Consider the following 20,957-nt stretch of genomic DNA (forward strand, 5'->3'; position numbering starts at 1 on the left):
GCTGCATGCGCTCACTTGGGGTCTGGTGTCTCCGTTTCTGCAGATTTAGAACAAGGTTTGGGGGGGGGCAGCGGGTATTTGGTGCAGAGGATAAAATGTCCACTTGGGACAGACACCTCCAGCTCAGATTGGAGTGTCTGGGTTCAAGTCCTAGCTCACTTCCATTCCTGCTCTCAGTTCACACGTACCCTGGGAGGCAGCAGGTGACAGCTCAAGTACTTGGGTCCTTGCCACCCACTCGGGAGGACTGGATGGAGATCCTGGCTCCTGCCTTTAGCCTGACTGAGCCCTAGCTGTTTAGGGCATTTGGGGAGTGAACTAGTGGATAGAAGGTCTCCTCTCTCTCTAAAGAAGGGAAAATAAGTAAATAAGATTTTAAAAACCAAGGTCAGTCCATATTATTATGTTTGTAAGAATTGACTGAAAAATGCATGAAAAAGCACTTAGCATCTAGTACTCGCCGCACAGTAAGCACTCAGTTCATGTTCCCTGATGTTGTTACTGCCCTTAGCAGGCCGGTTCACTGTCTCTCTCCCTCCTGTGCAGACAATTCAAGTTCCTGAGAGCGAGGACTTGGTCTTGGTCCATGATGTATTCTTGGCGCAGACAGTAGGTGTGTAATAAATATTTGTCGAATGAGGGCAGATGTTTGGCTTACTGATTAAGATGCTGGACTGACATGGGAGACCAGGAGGAGGCACCTGGCTCCTGGCTTCAGATCGGCGCAGCTCCAGCCCTTGTGGCCATTTGGGGAGTGAACCAGTGGAAGGAAGACCTGTCTCTCTGTCTCTGTATCTCTCTCTCTCACTGTCTGTAACTCTACCTGACAAATAAATAAATAAAATCTTAAAAAAAAAAAAAAAAAAAGATGCTGGCTGGATGCCTGGCTGTCTTCTGACTCCAGCTTCCTGCTAATGTGGACTCAGAGGCAGCGGCGATGGCTCGAGGTGCTGGGCTCCCGCCACCCACGTGGGAGAGCAGGACTGAGTGCCCAGTCCTGGCGTCAGCCCCAGCCCAGGGCCATTGCAGGCATCTGTGGAGTGACCCAGCAAACGGGAGCTCTCCCTTTCTCTCTGCCTCTCAGATAAGTAAATAAATAAAGGATAAATATGTAAACAAAAGTATTTGAATGAACAAATGCCTGTACAGATGAGCGCCTGACACCACTGGCTCTGAGAGACCGCAGGTAGCTGGAGAGAAGGATAGATGTGGGAGGACAAAGCGGGCCCAAGCCGCCATGCCCAGGGGCGGCCAGCCACGGTGGTGGGCTCTGCCCCAGCCTGCCCCATGGGGGTCTGTGCCCCTCCAGGCCGGGGGTCACTCGAGGGATGGAGGTGGCTCCCTGCCCTGCCACTGTGACCACAGCAGTGCTTGGAGGTGTCTGATGCTGTTTCCCAGCTCAAATTCCAGGCGCCAGCATGGGGGCCTCTGTGTGTGGGTCGTCCCCTGCGCTCAGTGCAGACGGCCTCAGCTTCATCACCCTGTTCGCAAAGTCTGTGCCCGCACGGGCCCTTGCACCACTCCCGTGCCTTCCTCCTGTCCTAGCATTTTGGGGTGACCACTGACTACCCAGTTCTCCTGCAGGCCTCTTCTGGGCCCCCAGCACTCTGAGCACCCCCGAGGACACTGGCTTCTCCTTTGGCTGTCTCTTTGAAGACAAAGAGACAGAGGTAGTTCTGCCCTCCCAGTGCCAAGCACGCAAAGACTCGGAGGCCGGGTTTGCTGGTGGCCCTGCAGTTGGCAAGGGTTAGGAGTTGGGGTTCTCACTCTTGGTCCCTTCCACCTTCCTTTCTCTCCATTCCTACTTAGGGATCACTGCACAGCAGTGGTCCGGGGGCCTGCCCTGTCCTGAGGCCCAGAGGCCGGGTCAGAGCAGCTGTCAGCCCAGCTCTGCAGACCGTGTCATTCGGTAGAACTTTCTGTGATAACGGAAGTTTTCTGTAGTGGTGAGCATTTGCCACGTGGCTAGTACAAATGACTCATTGCATGTTTCATCTTAAGTTTGTAAAAAATTTTATTTGAAAGGCAGAGAGAGAGCCAGATAGAGAGATCTAACAACATCCATTGGTTCACTCCCCCAAAATGACCACATCAGCCGGGGCTGGGCCAGGCCGGAGCCAGGAACTAGGAAATCCACTCATCACCTGCTGCCTCCCAGGTACATGAACAGGGAGCAGAATCCGAAGTGGAGGGGCTGGGACTTGAACCAGGCACTCATGGAGGGGCTTCCCCGGCTGTGCCGCAGGCCTGCCCCTGAGACGTGTCTGAAATGTGTCTTTCACAGTTGTCAGGGTGGTGCTCCACACCCAGGGGAGTCAGTCCCTGCCTTCCTTGAAACAGGAGCCCCTCCCTCCATCTTCCCGTTTTCTGCTTTTGTATCCTGCGGAAGTGTAACTCACCAGAGAGGAAAATGTGCAGGCCAGATGCTAACGGTAACCACAGTGGCATCAAGATAGGGGGCATTCCAGAACATTCCTGCCTCCCAGAACATTCCCTCATGCCCCTTTCCAGTAAGTCCGGTGCTCAGAGGCAGCTGCTGTTGTGATGTGTGTCCAATAGATTCGCTTAGCCTGTTTCGAAGCTTCGTGTAAATCATTTCCTCACGTCCGACTGAGACGGGGTGCAGGAATTCCGTCTCCCTGCTGTGTTACCAGAAACAGCGCTGGCGTGACAAGGAATGGCTGCTGTTGCCAGGGCAGGAGCAGAATGGCCTTGGTGGTCTGGGTACTTGAGGTCTGTCCCCAGGGCCCACCTACTCCCCTGTTCCCACGGCTGCTTCCCAGTGGGTCCAGCACCCCTGGGCCTTTTTTGCTTTTTTTTCAAAGGAAAGTCAGAAACACTGATCTGTGTGCAAAATCTGCAAAATGTAGGCATTTCAAGAATCAGCTCTTCAAGCCAAATCGTTCACGTCTGTGGCCCAGCTCCGCCCTGTGCGTGGTCAGCTGGGTCCGTGGCTCTGCCTCGGCCCAGCGGGATGGCGGTGGTGACAACGGCTGCTGTTTGTTGAGTGTTTCCTTTGCTGCAGGTCCTGTTCCAAGGGCTCTGTGTTATTAAGCCAGCTAATCCCCATAATGATTTATTAATAAATCCATTTTACAGCTGAGTAAGCTGAGCTCTAGAGCGGGATTACGTGACTTGCCCAGGGTTAGAGTGAGAATTTGGCAGAGCAGGGATTTCAACCCCGAGTGTCCAGTTTCAGAGCCCGGGTTCCCGACCACTCACTGGACTCCCCCTGGAAGAGGGGGTGGGAGGGGAGGCTGCTGGGGGTTCCTGTGCCACTGGGGGTGCCGCTGTGCCAGCTGCCCAGGACACTCCCTCCTCGAACAAGCAACGAGAAGTACCTCGGCCCTGCCCACCGGGGGCTGCCCCAGCCCGGCAGTTTTCATGGCCAGGCCCCTTGGCTGTCTGTTGGTGGAGTCCCAGTTTTAGGAAGCACCAGGAAGGGAGCTGATGGTGGGGCTGGGAGTTGAGAAGCCTGCCTGGCAAGGAGCCATGCAGGCGTTAAGAAGAACTGGGTAAGTAGGCACCAGGCAAGTAGGGACCGGGCAGCAGGAGCTGCAGGGGAGAGTCCAGGCCCAGAGGGCAGCAGGGGAGAGGGAGACGAGCATGCAGGAATTAGCCAGCCTGGGCCCAGGGCCAGGACAGGCTGCTGCGGCCCCTGGGGGTTGTGCAGATGAGCCCATTACCTGGGAAAGGTGGGCAAGGGGAAGATGGGGACCACCAGACCCAACAGTGCTGTGTTCCCAGCATCTCCTCCCACCTCCCACAGGGACAGGGTAGCCAGGAGGGGGAAACAGAGGCCCAGGAGCGCACAGCTGGGACCACGGCAGCCACTGCTGACCCCCAGTCCCATGCCCTTTGATGCTGCATCTGTCTGCATTCCTCAGCACAGACGCTGGGGGGCAGGGGCTGTGGTCATTCCTGCAGCTGAGGAGGGGGCTGGCAGGGAGGGGCCAACGGGCCCCAGCAGACCCTCCCCTCTGGCGCTTCTCTCTGCAAGTCACTGACCTCGGGCCTGGCATGCAGCAGGTGCTGTCAGGGTTTGCCATTATGGTGGATTTCCTCCCATTTGATTTCTCCCCCACCCTTCTCGGCACGCATTTCACCAGGGAAAAGGCTGAGGTGCAGAGAGGCAAGGATCGCCCGGGGCACGCAGCCAGGAGGAGTTGGCAGGATTAAAAGAGTGATGTGTGCAGGGGATTTTGCACGGGCCAAAGGAGGGATGAAGTGGCAGCACGGATCAAAGAGGCTTCCTGGAGGTGGTGACATGGAGTAGGGCTTGGGGAGCTCAGCTTCTCTGACTGCTGGTGCCCTGAAGCCAAGGTTATTTTCTGAGTAGGATCTAATGCCAGCTCCATCTCCCTGCTCTGAGGACGCCACCACCTGCCAGAGCGCTAAGCAGCCCGGGCTGGTGCCCCAGGACCCTCACTCGCCTTCCGGCAGCCTCAGCACCAGGAGGCTTGGCTCCAGCTCCTGTGTATTGTGAAGGGGCAGTGGTCTCGGGTGGTCACATCTCCTCTCTGAGCCTCTGTCAAAGGGGGACGGTGCACAGATGTTACAGCACCTGCAGGAAATGGCTGTGGAATTGAATTGACCTTTTGGGAACAGAGGACGGACATGTCCCTCGTCTGGCTTGGGCAGGTTCGATCCACACAGCTCAGAACCCAAACGTCCCGTCTGCCGGATCAGGAGGAGGTAGACCCGCTCCAGCTCAGTCTGCCCTGGGGAGGCACTGCGGAGCGGGTTTGCTGTGAGATGGTGTTGCTCCTGACTGAGCGCTATGTGCACCAGGCACCCTGCTGCGCCCTCCTGAGGACACAGGCCCAGGGCTGGCCCTGGCGCTCCGCTAGTGGTAGAGACGAGACTTGAACCCATGGAGCCCGGCTCCAGAGTCTGAGCTCTTAAGAACAAGAAATAATGACAAGAAACCAGTGACAGCACCAGCGTTGTGGCGTAGTAGACTAAGCCTCCAGCTGCAGCGCCAGCATCCCATATGGGCACTGGTTCAAGACCCAGCTGTTCCTCTTTCAATCCAGCTCTCTGCTGATGCACCTGGGAAGGCAGTGGAAAATGGCCCAAGTCCTTGGGCCCCTGCACCCACGTGGGAGACCCAGAAGAAGCTCCTGGCTCCTGGTTTTGGATCAGCCCAGCTCTGGCCGTTGCAGCCATTTGGGGAGTGAACCAGAAGATAGCAGACCTATCTATCTATAACTCTGCCTCTCAAATAAATAAACCTTAAAAAAGAAGAAGTTAGCGACAGTGATAACTGGGGGCAGTCTTTCCCAGCAGCAAAGCCCGTGACTCAGTATCCTCCTGACGACACAGATGAGAGTGGTGTTGTCATCCCCTCCTCATGGTTGATGAAAGCGAGAGGTGTCACAACCTGCCCGAGGCCATGTGGGGTGTGGCCCACCTCCTGAGGGACACAGCTGGAGTGGCGTGAGCAAGCGTGGCCCTGCCGTCTCTCCACCCCTGCTGCACTGTGGCCACCTGCATCTTCCCCCACCTGCCATCTCCAAGCCTAGAGTATTAGGTCTCCAAGCGACATAGCTGAGCGTTTTTCCAAACTCTATTGCTAGAACCCAATCAGGGAGCCAGGTTCCAGGTCAGGAGATAAGATCACAGAGTGTGTAGGCGGCAGCTCCACTTACAGCTCTGTTGTCTTGGGGTTGCCATGTTGAGGTTTTATGTACGTATGTAGGAATCTATGTGGCAGAGTTAGGGGGTTGGGGGAGAGAGACAGAGGTAGATCTTCCATCCTGTTCACTCCCCAAATAGCCACAACAGCCAGGGCTAGGCCACATTGAGCCAGGAGCTTTTTCTGGGTCTCCCACATGGGTGCAGGGGCCCAAACCCTTGGGCCATCATCCTCTGCTTTCTCAGGCACATTAGCAGGGAGCTGGATCAGAAGTGGAGCAGCCGGGACTCGAACCCTTGCTGCTATCTGGTGGCATCGCAGGTGGTGGCTTAACTTGCTGTGCCACAACACACTGAATGTGCACACACCCATGAGAGAGACACCCCTGTTGTTCCCTTTTACAGAGGAGGACACTGAGGCTTGCCCAGGGATTCGAACCCCAGGGACTCTCTTCTGCAGTACCCACACCTTCTCTGTCCTCCCACCCAGGAAGTTCTTGCAGAGGCCTAGGTCAAGGCAGGGTGGGAACGGGGCCGGAATGTGGGTCTGCTGTCCTCCTGCTATCCAAAGCATTTCCTGGGCTGCCTGTCATGGACCAAGCCCATGACCCTGGCCACGTGCTCTGAGCCACCATAGAAAAGGGACAGTGGTGCCCACCTCGCAAGGCTGTCATGAAGCCAAGCTCATGCATGTGGGGTTGCTGGGTCCGAGGAGTCCCCCACGCTTCCTGCCCCACCCACCTGCGACCCTCCCTGGTAACTCAAGTGCTCATTATCACCGCTTCCGTGAGCTGCTTCCTCCTCGGCCTAATTACTAGGTGGCGCAGTCATCCCCATCACTGTATCACCAAATGACACAGCGTAATTTCATCTTCAGTTTATGCCATGAGATAAGCAAATTAGCTAGGCACACTCACCCAGCCTGGCCATCCCGTCCGGCTCAGGCAGCCACAGGAGGGCTGCTGGGGCTCGAGAGGGTGTGGAGCCCCCCTTCCCCACAAGGGCCCCCCCCCAGAGTCAGGGCCAGCAGCAGCCTTCTGATCACCCTGAACTTGGTGCTCGGCCTGCCGTGGAGCAAGGGGGTAGAAGGAGGTTGTGGCCACCAGTGTGCTCATCGTCATAGCGTAGAAACACCTGCCTGCAAATCCAGGCTTTGTTGTTTGCCAGACGTGTGGCGCTGGCAAGTACTGACCCTCCCTGTTGTTCTGTGCTGTGTGGCAGGGACGGGCCGGAGAGTGCCAGCAAACCCTGGTCTGGTACCTGGCACGCCACGCACAGGTCTTCTCCTCTGTTCTTTCCCTGGTGCCTCCCTGCCGTTCCCAGCAGGACTTGAAGTGCTGGCCATTTTAGAACCCACCAGCGCACACACAGACGTCACTGCCTGACGACCTGTGGGGTGGATACCGTAGCATCCCCATTAGATGGATGAGAAAACCAAGGCACAGAAAGGAATAGAGTGACTCTGCCAAGGTCACGTGGCTGAGAGTCACCCTGGGGATGAGATGCTGGATGCATGCTTTGGGGGCACACAAGGGGCAGGGTCACAGTGAAGTCCCAGAAGGCTGCCTGGAGGAAGCAGTAACCAGAGAAGGCAGAGAGCTATGTGATGGCCTGGAGCAGAAAGCACAGGGTGTTTAGGGGAATTAACTGTAAGTGTTTTGCTGTGGTTCAGTGTGTGAGGGAGGAGTGGTGCCAGATGAGGCTGGGAGAGGAGCCAGGAGCCAGGTCGTGGGGAGGCAAGCAAGGATGGGGGAGGTTGGAAGCTGGGCTGAGACTCTGGGTCATTGTCCTGCCAGAGAGTGGGCTTGCAACAGGAGCGTGATGGGACTGTATCAGTCTGCCTAGAGCCAGCTAGCAGAGGAGGGACCTGTGGGAGCTACAGTTGGAGGTCAAGGCCCCTGTGGAGCCAACCAGGGAAGGCGTCCTGGGGCCAGACCAGGGGGGCCTGCCCAGATGAGGGAGATGACGCTGGAGGTGTCAGGTGGTGGCGAGTGGCCCCGCTCAGGGAGGAAGGAGAGCTTGCCGGGCAGGCTTGGGGCTGGGTGGTGGGGTGCCTCTGCCGCGGGCATTGGAGGCAGTGGGTTGGCAACACTGGGTAAGATTCTCCCTCCCTCCCGGGGCCCCAGGCAGGTGAGTCAACGCTGGGCCAAGTGGGTGCGTGTTTCCCAGCTCCCTGCATGTGCGGGCCAGACCCGTCCCCCGCTGCCAGCACCCGAGCAGGAGCCCAGCCCTGGGACTCCGGGTCCAGCCCAGAGTGATTGGCTCATGGCTGGCGGGGCTGCTGCCTTCTCAGAGGAGGCAGTTAGCAGCCTTGCCCTCCCACAGATGTGCTGTGCTGTGGCTTTCGGGGGCGTCCCCAAGGCTCACCTTTAGCCTACCCTGCTCCCCTGCTACTCCTGCCCACCCCCCACCCCACCCCCCGCCCGCCCCAGGCTGATTGCCCCTCTTCGGTGTCTTCTGGGAGTGGAGCCTGTGGTGGATCTTTGGTGTGCTGAGGACCGGCCACACTGTTTTCCATAGTGGCTGCGCTAATTTACATTCCCACCAATAGCCCGAGGGAGTTCCCCTTTCTCTGCGCACTTGCCAGCATTTTTTTTTTTTTTTGAAGATTTATTTATTTGAAAGTCAGAGTTACACAGGGAGAGGAGAGACTGAGAGCAAGAGAGGTCTTCCATCCACTGGTTCATTCCTCAATTGGCCGCAATGGCCAGAGCTGTGCTGATCCAAAGCCAGGAGCCAGGAGCCTCCTCCAGGCCTCCCACGTGGGTGCAGGGCCCAAGGACTTGGGCCATCTGTCACTGCTTTCCCAGACCATTAGCAGAGAGCTAGATCAGAAGTGGAGCAGCCGGGACTTGAACTGGTGCCCATATGGGATGCCAGCACTGCAGGTGGTGGCTTTACCCACTATGCCACAGTACCAGCCCCGCCAGCAATTTTTTTTAATAAAAATATTTATTTGAAAGAGTTGCAGGGGGCGGGGATTCCACCTGCTGGTTCACTCCCCATATGGCTGCAATGGCCAGTGCTGGGCCAGGCCAAAGGCTGGAGCATGGAATTCCATCTGGGTCTTCCATGTGGGTGCAGGGGCCCACGGGCTTGAGCCATCTTCCACTGCTTTCCCAGGCACATTAGCAGGGAGCTGCATCGGAAGTGGAGCAGCCGGGGCTCAAATCAGCACTCACATATGGGATGGTAAGGTGTTGCAGCTCTACAACGGCCCAGCATTTCTCGTTTGTCGCGTTGACGCTAGTGAGATCAGGAGGTCTGGCGTTTTGGTTTCAGATTTCCTTACTGCACTCCTGGTGTCCCTTTCCTGCTGGTCGCCTGGACACTGTGTCACTCTTTCTCCCCTTAGATGCCTCTGGACTGTGAGTTTCTCTGCTGATTTCTTATTATCAAAAACTAGAGCAGCAGTTAACTCCTTCAGAAACATCATGGTAGATCTAAAAAGAAATGAACTCCTGCCATGGAAATTTCTCTCGTAGAAGACGCTCAGCGTTGTCATCAGTGTCGAGTGACGTCATCTTCAGGAGTGACGGCCGTGGTTTTAACTGTCTTGCTGCTTTCCCAAAGCTGTCCTATTGGACTTTTACTTAATAGAGAGCAAGCAACTAAACTCCATTCTTTCTTTGAGGGCTCAGCCGCCTGTGCCCTAGTGAAGATCTGCACACAAGGTAGTCGTTACCCCGTTACCAGCTTCCCTGCTGGGCACTGCGGATGGAGGGGTGATGAGGTGACTGTTGCCCACCTGCTCGGGTGTGCTCTGTCTCGGGTATAAAGGCCTGACTGTAGCACAGGCACCATGCTGGCACACACCACAGGAAAGGGCAGAATTCCTTCTGGCTAGAATTCCTTCTAGCTTCTTTGTGGAAGAGGCAGGCTCAAGGTGGAGAGGAGTAGCAGGTGTTGGGGGGCGGGGCTCTGGCTTGGTAGAGGAGCTGTATCAGCCACAGACCTCTTGAAGGTGGAGCCTCCTTGGGGCTGCCCCCTGGGTTTGGCCAACATCCAGGGCCAGGTGCACTGGGGTTGTGGGGGGCACCTGCAGGGGTAGGAGGGGGTCTGGGTGACACAGGCAGGATGAACCTTGGTTCGGGCCATTTGTGGAGTCTGAACGCCCAGCTCGGGGGTCTGGCTTTCGTTCTGCACGTGGTGGGCATCCGTGGGAGACTTCTGAACCTGGTGTTTCATACACGCGGTTGGCCTCTGCACCCACGGGCTCTGCGTGTGCCGCCTCAACCAACTGCAGACTGAAAACGCTGGAAAACTTGCACCCGTGCTGAGCGTGTGCGTGGGGAGGTTGTGGGGGGGGGGCGGTTCTTCCCATCATTCTTCCCTAAGCAGCACAGCACAGCAGCTGCTTACCTAGCGCCGGGTAAGTGATGCAGAGATGGCGTAAAGCCCACAGCGGGTGTGTGCAGGTCCTGTGCTGCAAGCACCGGGACATTGTTTAGAAGGGACTGGAGCATCCACGGGTTTTCATGTCCACTCCCCCAGGAGTTCAAGGGACAACTGTGACAGCTGACACTGACAAGCACCTGAGGGCTCTGTGCCCACAGCTGCTCTAAGCACTTACTCGAAATCACTGGTGTGTCCCAGCTGTCTATGAGGGAGGTACAGTTGTTATCAGCCCCATTTTACTGATGCGACAACTGAGGTGCAGAGAGACAGGGTCACGTGCCCGTGATCACACAGCTGGGAGGTAGCCGAGAGGAGATCTGAACTGAGGTCTGGATCCAGAGCTGTCACCCGCTCTGGTCCCCTGGCCTGTTTGTAAGCATGTAGCCCTCAGATGGCGTGAGTATAGAAGACGACATGTATGAGATGACATGTAAGAGACAACATGTATGAGATGACATGTAAGAGACATGTATGAGGTTACACGTGTGATATGACATGTAAGAGATGGCATGTATGAGATGGCATGTAAGAACCGGGCAAAAGCTGCGTGACTGGCACCAGAAGCAGGAATTGATGGGACTTGGCCACAACACAGCATCGTTAATGAGCTAGATCTGAAAACAGCTCAGCGGGTGTGGCTGCTGGGTCTCAGGTCTCAGAATTTCTCTCCTGGGCTGCTCGTCCTCGCTTCTGACCCGCTCCAGCATTCCTGGAAGCACCCTGCCTTTGGAAGCCAACCCCAGGAGCCATCTGGATGACACAGTTGGCACAAATGGGTCAGACCCGGGCACACCAAGCCGCGAGGCATTTGTCATCAGAAACACATGAGTGTGCATGACATGTCTCGTTTCTGCTCACCCCTATGAGCAGGATGGGGTTTCCAGAGCTGGGCACCAACACACCCTCATCTGGCTTTCACTTTCTCTATTGGCTAGGGCCCTGGGGTCAAGGACAGGAAGTCCACGGAGTGCTGTGGTTCCCACTGCCATTCTCAGGCTCAGCCAAGCCCTTCTCCTCCAAAACACCAGGCTGGTTTCTCCTCCATGGCTCCGCGGGGCCAGGAGGGGAACTGAGCCGACCAAGGCAGGGCAGCCACAAAGCGGCGGCTGCGCTTTCCCCTGTGCTGGGGGTGTGGATCCCACAGCTGCCAGGGAGGCGATGAGGGAGAAGGAGTACCAACTGCCCACCCCGGGCCTCAGCCTGTCCAGGGCACCTGGGCCGTAGCAGGTCCCCACCTGCAGCAGCAGCCCTACCTTTCAGAAGGAGCGTGGGCCCGGGGGTACAGGACCGAGGTTCAAGGCCCGTCTCTGCTTGGGTTCTCTGGGGGCCACGTGCTGAAGTCAGCAGGGGTGGGGCAGGAGTCAGGTGAAGATTCACATCCTGACTCCCTTGGCCCCAAACAGGGGTCGAGTCCTGCCTCCTCTCTGGCCGCTGGGTGTCTCATTTCTAGGGTGCAGGGGAGGATTCTCGCCTCGCAGGGGTGAGGCACTGTGGGGTTAGGAGAGACGTTCTGTCCCACAGCACATAGCAGGTGCTCCGTCTTCCCCACTCCCTGTCCCTAAAAACTGGAGGTGAGGCTTCCCGTGCTAGCCAGCTACTCCTGCCTGCAACTAACATAACCGAGAGGAGCGACTTAGCCAGGAAGACGGTTTACTGCAGCCCACGGTTTGGAGGTTCGCGGTCCGCATCAGTCTGGTGTCGGATGAGGGCAGGGCGTGCGGGGAAGGAGGAGCACGTGGCATCCTGGAAGCACACTTGTGCCTCTGCTCCCGAAGCCGCTGATTCGATCACAGGCGCCACCCCAGCCAGCTAATCCAATCTAAGCATTTTCCCAGGCCTTTGCTTCAGACACCCTAATCGGATTAAGCACCATCCTTCATCCACCCACTCCAGGCTCTGGGGGATCAAGTCCTTAACACGCGGGCCTGTGGGGGGACACCCAGATCACTAACTAAACCACAGCATCTGCTGAGGCCCAGGCTCCGGGTGGGTGTGCAGATGCACCCAGAGACGAAGGAGGGCTCAGGCAGGTGCGGAGGGCACAGGCTGCGCTGTGGCTGCACTGCCACTCACTGCCCAAGCCTTTCCCCTTCCCACCTCAGAGGCAGGTGCAGTTTCCCTACAGGGCCCAAGGCAGGTGTTTCAGGAAGGGGCCTCCATCTTTAGTGCGCTGAAAAGTAATCAGTTCTCCATCTCGGTTTCTACTGGGAAGTGGGTGAGCTTCCTGGCATTGGCCACCCTGAGTCGGGCTGGGTAGAGGTGTGGCTATATGGGGACTATGTGGCTGGGGTTTGGAGGGGGGGTGTTCAGGAGTGCTTCCCAGAAAACGGTCTCTGAAATGAGATGGAAGAAGGAGGAGCCTGCTGTTCAACACTAGGGCCGAGTGGCCTCCAGGAGTTGCCTCTGAGAAGGGTAAAGGCAGAAGTGAGATGACGGGGTAGGGGGAAGGGGGTAAAAGGAATTGACAAGTTTCTCACACCAGTTAGGGCCCCGGGGAGCTGAGCTTTTCCAGGGGTCTTTTCCTCTGCTGACACCTGTTACCTCAAGTGTCCTGTTACAGAAAAAGCCCGGCTGTTAGCCTTCGATAAGTGGGGTGGGTCCTGGGAACTCCTCCACCCAGTGGGGGAGGAAGAAGTCTCAACAATTAAAATTCTGGCTGGAGCCGCGGCTCACTAGGCTAATCCTCCGCCTGCGGCGCCGGCACACCAGGTTCTAGTCCCGGTCGGGGTGCCAGATTCTGTCCCGGTTAACCCTCTTCCAAGCCAGCTCTCTGCTGTGGCCCGGGAGTGCAGTGGAGGATGGCCCAGGTCCTTGGGCCCTGCACCCGCATGGGAGGCCAGGAGAAGCACCTGGCTCCTGGCTTCAGATCAGCGCGATGCACCGGCCGCGGCGGCCATTGGAGGGTGAACCAATGGCAAAGGAAGACCTTTCTCTCTCCCTCTCTCTCTCTCACTGTCCACTCTACCTGTCAAAAAAAAAAAAAAAAAATTAAAATTCTTCCCAGGCACCCTGCTTCCCCCGTGGTGTGTGTAGCTTTAGATGTTTCCTGTATCCTTAGACATCCGGAAGCTGGCGCAGAATGCAGGAGAATTTACAGGCACGTCCCTCCACTTGTCCCACCATTCATTGCCACAGCTGGTTGTTCAGCACCGACTACATGCCGAGAGATGGGCATCCTGGGCTGGGCAGGCCCAGAAGAGGGTTTGGGGGTTAATTCCCGAGGCTAAGGGGCTGAGTGGCAAGACCTGACTCTCCCTCTAAAAGGCTGGCCCTGACTGCGGCTGGGTGCGTGGTGAGAGGGCAGCTGCCCATGCCCTCCGCTGGTCACCCCACACCCCACCTCTCTGAGCCTGTGCATTCCCATGTGTGACAGAGAATCACACTGGGAATAAACAGAAATGCACTTGGCAAACTGAGAAACAGGTAAACAGTAGGGACCCCATGTCTTCCCAGAAGTGGAGGGTCCTTTGGGACCTGCTGGGTGAGACGTTCTGGGGCTCTTGGGTAGAAGAACAACGCTCATCTCAGAGAAGCCGCAGTGGCTGGGGCTGGGGCACCTGCTCGAAGCTCGGGACTCCTGCGGTAAGGTGGAGGCAGGGTCCCCTTCAGGTGTTGACCTGACCGAAAGCCACAGTTCTCTCTGTGCTGGGGGAAACTCACCTGTTTGGGCACAGGGCGAGCCCCACGTTACCCTCAGTGACCCTAATGCACACACACAGTGTCTCCTTGTGTCTGGGAGTTCCTGGGGAGTCTGAACTTCACCCATGCACTGGGAGCTACAGGAAACAGCACGAGGGAGAGAAGGCACCTGCTTCTTTTATTTTACACACACACACACACACACACACACACAGAGACACACCCGTCATCACAGCGTTGATGGGGGAGACTCTTGATGGTTTAAAGGCTCATGGTAGAGGGAAACCACTTTTTTTTTTTACTGTTTTGGGACAAACCAGAGGCCCCGCCTCATACCTGACTCTTAGTATTTGCCGCGGGGACCCCGTTATTGAAGGGCGACGTAAGGAGGAAGGGGTCGCTGTGAGGCCCCGTCCTGCCCGCCAGGGACTTGAGTTGGGGTCCCCTCTCCCGACCTCTGGGAAGGACTCCATCTACCCCGGGTCCGGGGGTGGGGGGCTCTCCCTGGGAGCCGCGCTGGTCAGGCCCCGCCCGGACCGGGAGCCGGGAGCGCGCGGGACCGGGCGTCGCGGGGCGCAGCTCGCGGGGCGGGTGGCCGCCGGGGCCCCGGCGCGGCTTGGGTGGGCGGGGCGGGGCGGGGGAGCGAGGGGCGGGACCCCTGCCCGCCGCGGGCCGGTCCGGGGGCCGGTCTCGGTGCCCCGGCCGGGGCGGGGCGCGGCGGCGGCGGCGCCCGGGCCGCTTCCCCATTCGGGCGCGTGAGAGCCATGGAGGCGCTGAGGGAGTCCGTGCTGCACTTGGCCTTGCAGATGTCGACCTACAAGCGGGCCACGCTGGATGAGGAGGACCTGGTGGACTCGCTCTCTGAAGGCGACGGATACCCCAACGGCCTGCAGGTACGCGCCCTGGCCCCCAGCGCTGCGGGCTCCCTGGCGGTCCGGGCCAGGCATGCGCGCTCGCGCCGCCCCGCCCCCAACGCCGAGGGCCCGGGGGAGGGGGCCGCGGGGGTTCCGCGGGGAAATCCTGGCCGGGGCCAGGGCCGGTGCGGAGGCGTGGGGAGTCGCTCCCGCAGCCCACCCTCGCCAGCCTGCGCCTTCTCAGATCCTCCCACCACCTGCTTCTGGCGCTGCAGCCCCCAGACCCCAGTTCCTCATTCGTGGAAGAGGGAGTCCCTGAGCTCCAGGACCTGGCCAGCCTTGATCCGGCAGAGCGTGGGAAGCCCTGAATGTCTGGAACCCACCCCCTGCGCCCTGGGCAGCCCGGGAGAGTGGGTGGCCTTGTGTGGGCAGCCTTACCCAGACACCCCCATCCCAGCACCTCCATTTCCTGGAGTGGTATCCGTATCCCTGCCCCTTTGTAGCCTGCTCAGGGGTCCAAGTCCCTCCCATCTCCAGCGTCTGCCCCTGTGGGAATCTGATGAACTCCAGGCTCCCTCTGCCCGCGCGGCCAGGGTGGGGTTTGGAGCCAGCTAGGTGGGTAGGAGGGACTTGGAAATGCCGGGAACACCCCCCCCTCCGGGAGAGCAGCGAGCTCTCAGCTCAGGACCACTTGCCACCCAGGGAGGTGGAAGGGGGCGTTGAGGCCACCTGCAGACCGACACCAAATCATGGCTCAACTCCAGAGTGAGCTTGGGGTGGGTGAGCTGGAGCAGGAACACTGGTCAAGGGCGGAGCGCCACGGGGGCGGGGCAGTGGGGGCCCTCTCCCCCAGGCTGGAGAACCAGGCACTGGGCAGAACTGACCTCCCGACCCTGTGTGGGTCCACCCCCTGGGGTACAGCCACTCTCCCCCCAACTACATGGTTCCACCGGGCCTTAGAACCATCCGGAAGATGTCAGGGAATCCTTTCCCCCCTGCTAGTAGGAGACGGAGGCAGCGAGAGGGAAGACAGGGGGGAGCCTGAGGACCCCAGCTAAGTATCTGGCAGGGGCAGACCAACCCCAGTCTGTGTGGGACCTCTTCCGCGAGCCGCCCCTCGAGGCGAAATCCAGCAGGAAATTAGATTTCTGCGGCAGGCACATTTCCCTTCGCAAATGAAAACAACCTAATCGGCCATCGCTGCCGGCTCGTCTTCCACCGGAGGTTCTCAGCACACATTTCAGATTCCCCACCAAATCGTCCCCTGTGGTGGGACCGCAGCAGCTGGCCTTGGGGGCGGGCTGTCACGGAGCCCCACCTCCGAAGCCAGGGACCGGGTTGTGGTGGAGAGCGACCTGTTGCTCTCGTTCCCTTAGTTCCCTTACGATGCTGGGAGCTGGGAGTTAGAGGCAGCGCTACGGGGGCCTGCGAGGGTCTCTGTTGTTTTTCTGAGCCCTGAGGTAAGGGCTGGGGGGCCTCGTTGCAGACGCCAGGGCGGAGGGGTGGCGAGAGGCTCGGGACATTCCTGTGGTCACATCGCTGCCGTGTGGGTTGGAGCGCTCTGTGGGTGTCTCTACAGCAAGCTGCCCAGCTGGGTCTGCTCGCCACTTTCCTTGAGGCAGAGGCAGAGAGCTTGCCCGGGGCTGGGGTTGTGCTGTGGGTACCCAGCTTGGTTTGCCTGGGCCCCCCTGACTTCCCCAAAGCAAACATGCACTCACGCTCGCTGGCTTTTCCAAGAATTGTTTTCTACAAATTGGATGTTTTTAATCACTGGGATTTTTTTTTTCCAATAAAAGCTTTACATGCTCATTTGTGAGAAAAAAATTAGTGACAATGAATAAATCTTTTTTTTTAATATTTATTTATTTGAAAGTTGGAGTTACACAGAGAGAAGGAGGGGCAGAGATAGAAAGAGAGAGGCCTTCCACCCGCTGGTTCACTCTCCAATTGGCCGCAACAGCCAGAGCTGCGCCAACCAGAAGAAGCAAGAGCCGGAGCATCTTTTGGGTCTCCATGCTGGTGCAGGGGCCCAAGCACTTGGGCCATGTTCTGCTGCTTTCCCAGGTCACAGCAGAGAGCTGGATCAGAAGTGGAGCAGCCGGGACTCAAACCGGTGCCCATATGGGATGCTGATACTGCAGACGGTGGCTTTACCTGCTGCGCCACAGCACCGGCCCCAACAATAAATAAATCTTTTTAAAAAATGACATATTAAAAAAAGGATTGAAAAAGAAGCAGTAACCCCACTGCCTCAACAGCTTCTAGCTTTTCACTCTGTTTGTACAAGGACTGCTTTATTTTATTTTAAAGATTTATTTATTTATTTGAAAGTCAGAATGAGAGAGACATAGAGAGAGCTATCTTCCATCTGTTGGTCTCCTCCCCAAATGGACACACAGCCAGGGATGATAACAGCCATATGGGATGATGGTGCTGCAGACGGCAGCTTAAAGCGCTACGCCACAGCACCAGCCCCGGACTATTATATTTTTAAAAATAATTCATCTCAGCCAGCGCCGCGGCTCACTAGGCTAATCCTCCGCCTGTCGGCACCGGCACACCGGGTTCTAGTCCTGGTCGGGGCGCCGGATTCTGTCCCGGTTGCCCCTCTTCCAGGCCAGCCCTCTGCTGTGGCCAGGGAGTGCAGTGGAGGATGGCCCAGGTGCTTTGGCCCTGCACCCCATGGGAGACCAGGAAAAGCACCTGGCTCCTGGCTCCTGCCATCGGATCAGCGCGGTGCACCGGCCGCAGCGCGCCGGCCGCAGCAGCCATTGGAGGGTGAACCAACGGCAAAGGAAGACCTTTCTCTCTCTCTCTCTCTCTCACTGTCCACTCTGCCTGTCAAAAAAAAAAAAAATTCATCTCACCCCATATATACAGTGTTATGTCCTACAGTTTTCATTTTCATTTATTTTTAACATTTTTTCATTTTTACCTGAAAGAGTTAGAGGGAGAGACATTTCCATCTGCTGGAAGAGAAAGAGATATTCCATCCACTGGCTTAGCGCCCCAACAGCCAGGGCTGGGCCAGGCCAAAGCCAGGAGCCAGGATCTTCTTCCGGGTCTCCCACATGGGTGGCAGGGGCCAAGTCACTTGGGCCATCTTCCACTGCTTTTTCCAGGCCATAGCGGCAGCTGGATCATGAAGAGGCACACACGTGGGATGCCAGTGTCACAGGCTATGCCACAATGCCAGTCCCTATCCCACAGCCTATAAATTCAGTGCTACGATATAAGCATTTTCTTTTCTTAAGAGTTTGTTTTTTATTTATTTTAATTTATTTGGAAGGCTGAATGACAGAGAGAGAAAACCCTCTATCTGCTGATTCACTCCCCAAATGTCTGCAATAGACAGGCCAAAGCCAGGAGGAGCCTGGAGCTCCTTCTGGGTCTCTCACATGGTTGGCAGGGACCCAGGTACTTGAGCCACCATCTGCTGCCTCCCATGGTGCGCATTAAGAGGAAGCTGGACAGGAAGCAAAGCAGGACTTGAACCCAGGGGTCCAGTATGACAAGCAGGAATCCCAAGTGGCATCCTCTACCATGCGAGATGCCTACCCCACACCAAAACACATGTATCTTCTACTTTCATTTGCTGGGAACTTGTTGAAATACACGCACATCTTGGTGTCGTCTTAAATGTGCAGAATAGCTTTCCCTCGGAAGCTTCCCTCTCTCTGCTCCAAACACACACCGTTTCAGTGGCTGGAAGGGAAGTAGCCCAAGTCCCACCTGCAGCCTAAACTGGGGAGCAGGCAGCCACAGCTGTCTGCCAGAACCTTTAAAAAGTTTTTCTGGGAGCTGATGCTGTGGTGCAGTGGGTTAAAGCCCCAGCCATCCGATATGGGTGCCGGTTCGAGTCCCGGCCTGCTCCTCTTCTGATCCAGCTCTCTGCTATGGCCTGGGAAACCAGTAGAGGATGGCCCAAGTCCTTAGGCCGCTGCACCCACGTGGGAGACCCGGAAGAAGCTCCTGGCTCTCGGCTTCAGCTCAGCTCAGCTCTAGTCATTGCAGCCAATTGGGGAGTGAACCAGCAGAATGGAAGACCTCTCTCTCTCTGGCTCTACCTCTCTCTGTAACTCTGTCTTTCAAAGACATAAAAAATAATTCTTTAAAAAAAGTTTTTCTTAATAGAAAAAATAAAGTTGATATTTTTATATATATTTATTTATTTGAAAGGCAGTGTCAGAGAGAGAGGAGAGACAGTCAGAGAGAGAGAGAGAGAGAGAGAGAAAGATCTTCCATGTCGCTGGTTTACTCCCAAAATGCCCACAAACAGCCAGGGCTGGGCCCGGCCAAAACCAGGAGGCTGGAACTCCATCTCAGTCTCCCACATGGGTGGCAGGGGCCCAAGCACTTGAAAGCTGAGATATTCGCAGGGGTTTTCTCATTTTTCCCCCCACCATGCCCAGGGCTATCTTTGGAGACTAATCTCAGCAAGAGGCCCACCCAGTAGTTTAAAAAGTCTTCTTGGTGCTGGCGGGCAGCCAGGTAGCCTAGTGGTTGAGACACCCACATCCCCTGAGAGTGTTTCTGACCGATGCAGACCCTGGGAGGCAGCAGCTGGGCTCCTGCTTCCACTGGGAGACCTGAGTGGAGTTCCCAGCTCTTAGCCTCAGCCTCAGCCTTCCGTGGGCATTCGGGGAGTGAACCAGGAGATGGGAGCTCTCTCTCTTTCTCCCAAATAAATATATAAACAAGAATTTTAAATGAAGAGGCAGGCGTGTGTGCTTTCCAGGAGGTACCGTCAGCCCTCAGACTGTTGGCCGTGCGGTGCTAGAATCCGAGGCGGGCTCCCATTGTAGGGGGGGCACTGCGGCCCAGGGGCTGCCCAGCCACGCCTCCTGGGACCTGGCTGGCCTCCGACTTCCCAGATTTGTGGTCTTTCTCCCTCGCCCTGGGGACCTAGGTGGAAACCTCTTACTCCGTAAATAGATGCTCCTTGAAGCTGTTCCCTGAAACCTGAAGGCAGGCAGGCATGGGGCACGGAGCAGGTGGAGTTCAAGGCCCCGGCAGAGAACACTATAGAGTCTGCTCTGGGCCGACCCCAGTGGTCTCCACCGGAAGTCTGCCTTATGGAACGTTGAAGAAACTTCCCCAAACTGACACCGCACAGAGGCAGGGGCCTTGCTGGGCTGGGCTGTCACGGTCCACCTGCTCCAGTAGGTCCCCCTGCCAGCCCGCACCGGGGCTGGGCTCCCCGCCAAGTCCTTGGCCAGACAGCTCCTGTTGGCTGCTTCATGCGGCGCAGGTTGCTGGGGACCTGGCCAGGGCTCAGCAGTCCAAGCCTCCCCGACCGACCGACTAAAAACCCAGGTCATGCCCGCCCTCACCCCCCGAGTCCTCTCAGCTGCTGCTGACTTAGCTCCTGGGCCCAGGCGGCAGGACTCCGTCCTCACCTGGAGAACTTGTTCTTGCTGTAAGCCTGGCTGAGCCGGGCACTCACTTCTGTAACTGAATATTTATCCCGGATTAGGGCTTTGTTCCCTTGGCTGCGGAAATGCTGGGAAGTCCTGGGTTGGACCGCTCACCTCTGTTCTCTCCCTCCCTCCCTCTGGCTCTAACTGCCTCCTTCCCTGTCTCCCTCTCCACTGCTCTCTTACAGGCACCCCTTGCTCTGTGTCTCGCGTCCTCTGTCACCTTACCTGATGGGGGGTGGGGAGTGGGTAAGGCCACCAGCGCGCTGAGCTTCCACACGGCCTCTCAGCTGCACCCTCCAGCCTCAGCGCTGCTGCTTGGCTGATGGCCACCGCCCGGTGACCTCTCCCGAGATGGACCGGGCTGCCTGCCCTCGCGCTCCCTGCAGACTGGCTCTACTGATGGACGTGCTCTCCTTTCCAGAAGGAAAGTGAGACACCACTCACGTCTCCCCTTGCTGTGACCTCGTCTCATGGGCTCCCTGCCAGCAGCTAGGAAGGAGGCGGAGGAGGTGCAGTGGGGACTCCGAGAGAGGGGCCAGGGCCGCTGCCGTAGCACAGCAGTGCCCTGACTTGCAGCCCTGGGCTCGCCATCCTCTCCCGGAGCAGCCCTGGGCTCGCCATCCTCTCCCGGAACAGCCCTGGGCTCGCCATCCTCTCCTGGAACGGCCTCCTTGTCCTGGCCCCAGGCTTCCAGGGGATACCTCCTGCCCCTGGGATGCCTCTGGTTTCCTTCTGCCCCTGGAAGCAAGGTTTGTCCAGCAACCACAAGGCCCTTAGCCTGGTGACCCAAGGCGAGCAGAAAACATGACAAAGGTTAAAAATCCCATCTCCAAATTCTGTTTGCCATCCTGACCTGGAAGTATGCATTTTTAATTCAATTGTGGCTTAATTCTAATTTAACTTTGCGGTGAGCACCAGCTGTTTAGACTCAGCACTCTGGTTGACACTGGAAAATGAGGCTCAGCTCCGCTTGGTGCTCCTCTGGTGGGGGCCGGGGTGCCCGTTCTGG

The 20,957-nt window shown here is 57.4% G+C and overlaps 1 protein-coding gene across 3 annotated transcripts in view; it reads left to right on the top strand.

The window, feature by feature from the left end:
* Positions 1 to 20,957, top strand: part of ECE1 (endothelin converting enzyme 1) — a 109,949-nt gene that overhangs the window by 40,288 nt on the left and 48,704 nt on the right. For 2 of the 3 annotated variants that reach the window (XM_070079132.1, XM_051858006.2), the window contains exon 2: positions 14,481 to 14,567. Coding sequence is in view for 2 of the 3 variants with exons in the window: in XM_051858006.2 (XP_051713966.2) it covers positions 14,481 to 14,567 (87 nt within the window). In the remaining variant the exon portion in view is untranslated. Of the gene's footprint in view, positions 1 to 14,423; positions 14,568 to 20,957 lie in introns of those variants that run through there. The other variant, XM_008265734.4, reaches the window with a different exon arrangement.

The sequence above is a fragment of the Oryctolagus cuniculus genome, chromosome 7 (assembly GCF_964237555.1).
Source record: "Oryctolagus cuniculus chromosome 7, mOryCun1.1, whole genome shotgun sequence".
Classification (NCBI taxonomy): domain Eukaryota; kingdom Metazoa; phylum Chordata; class Mammalia; order Lagomorpha; family Leporidae; genus Oryctolagus; species Oryctolagus cuniculus.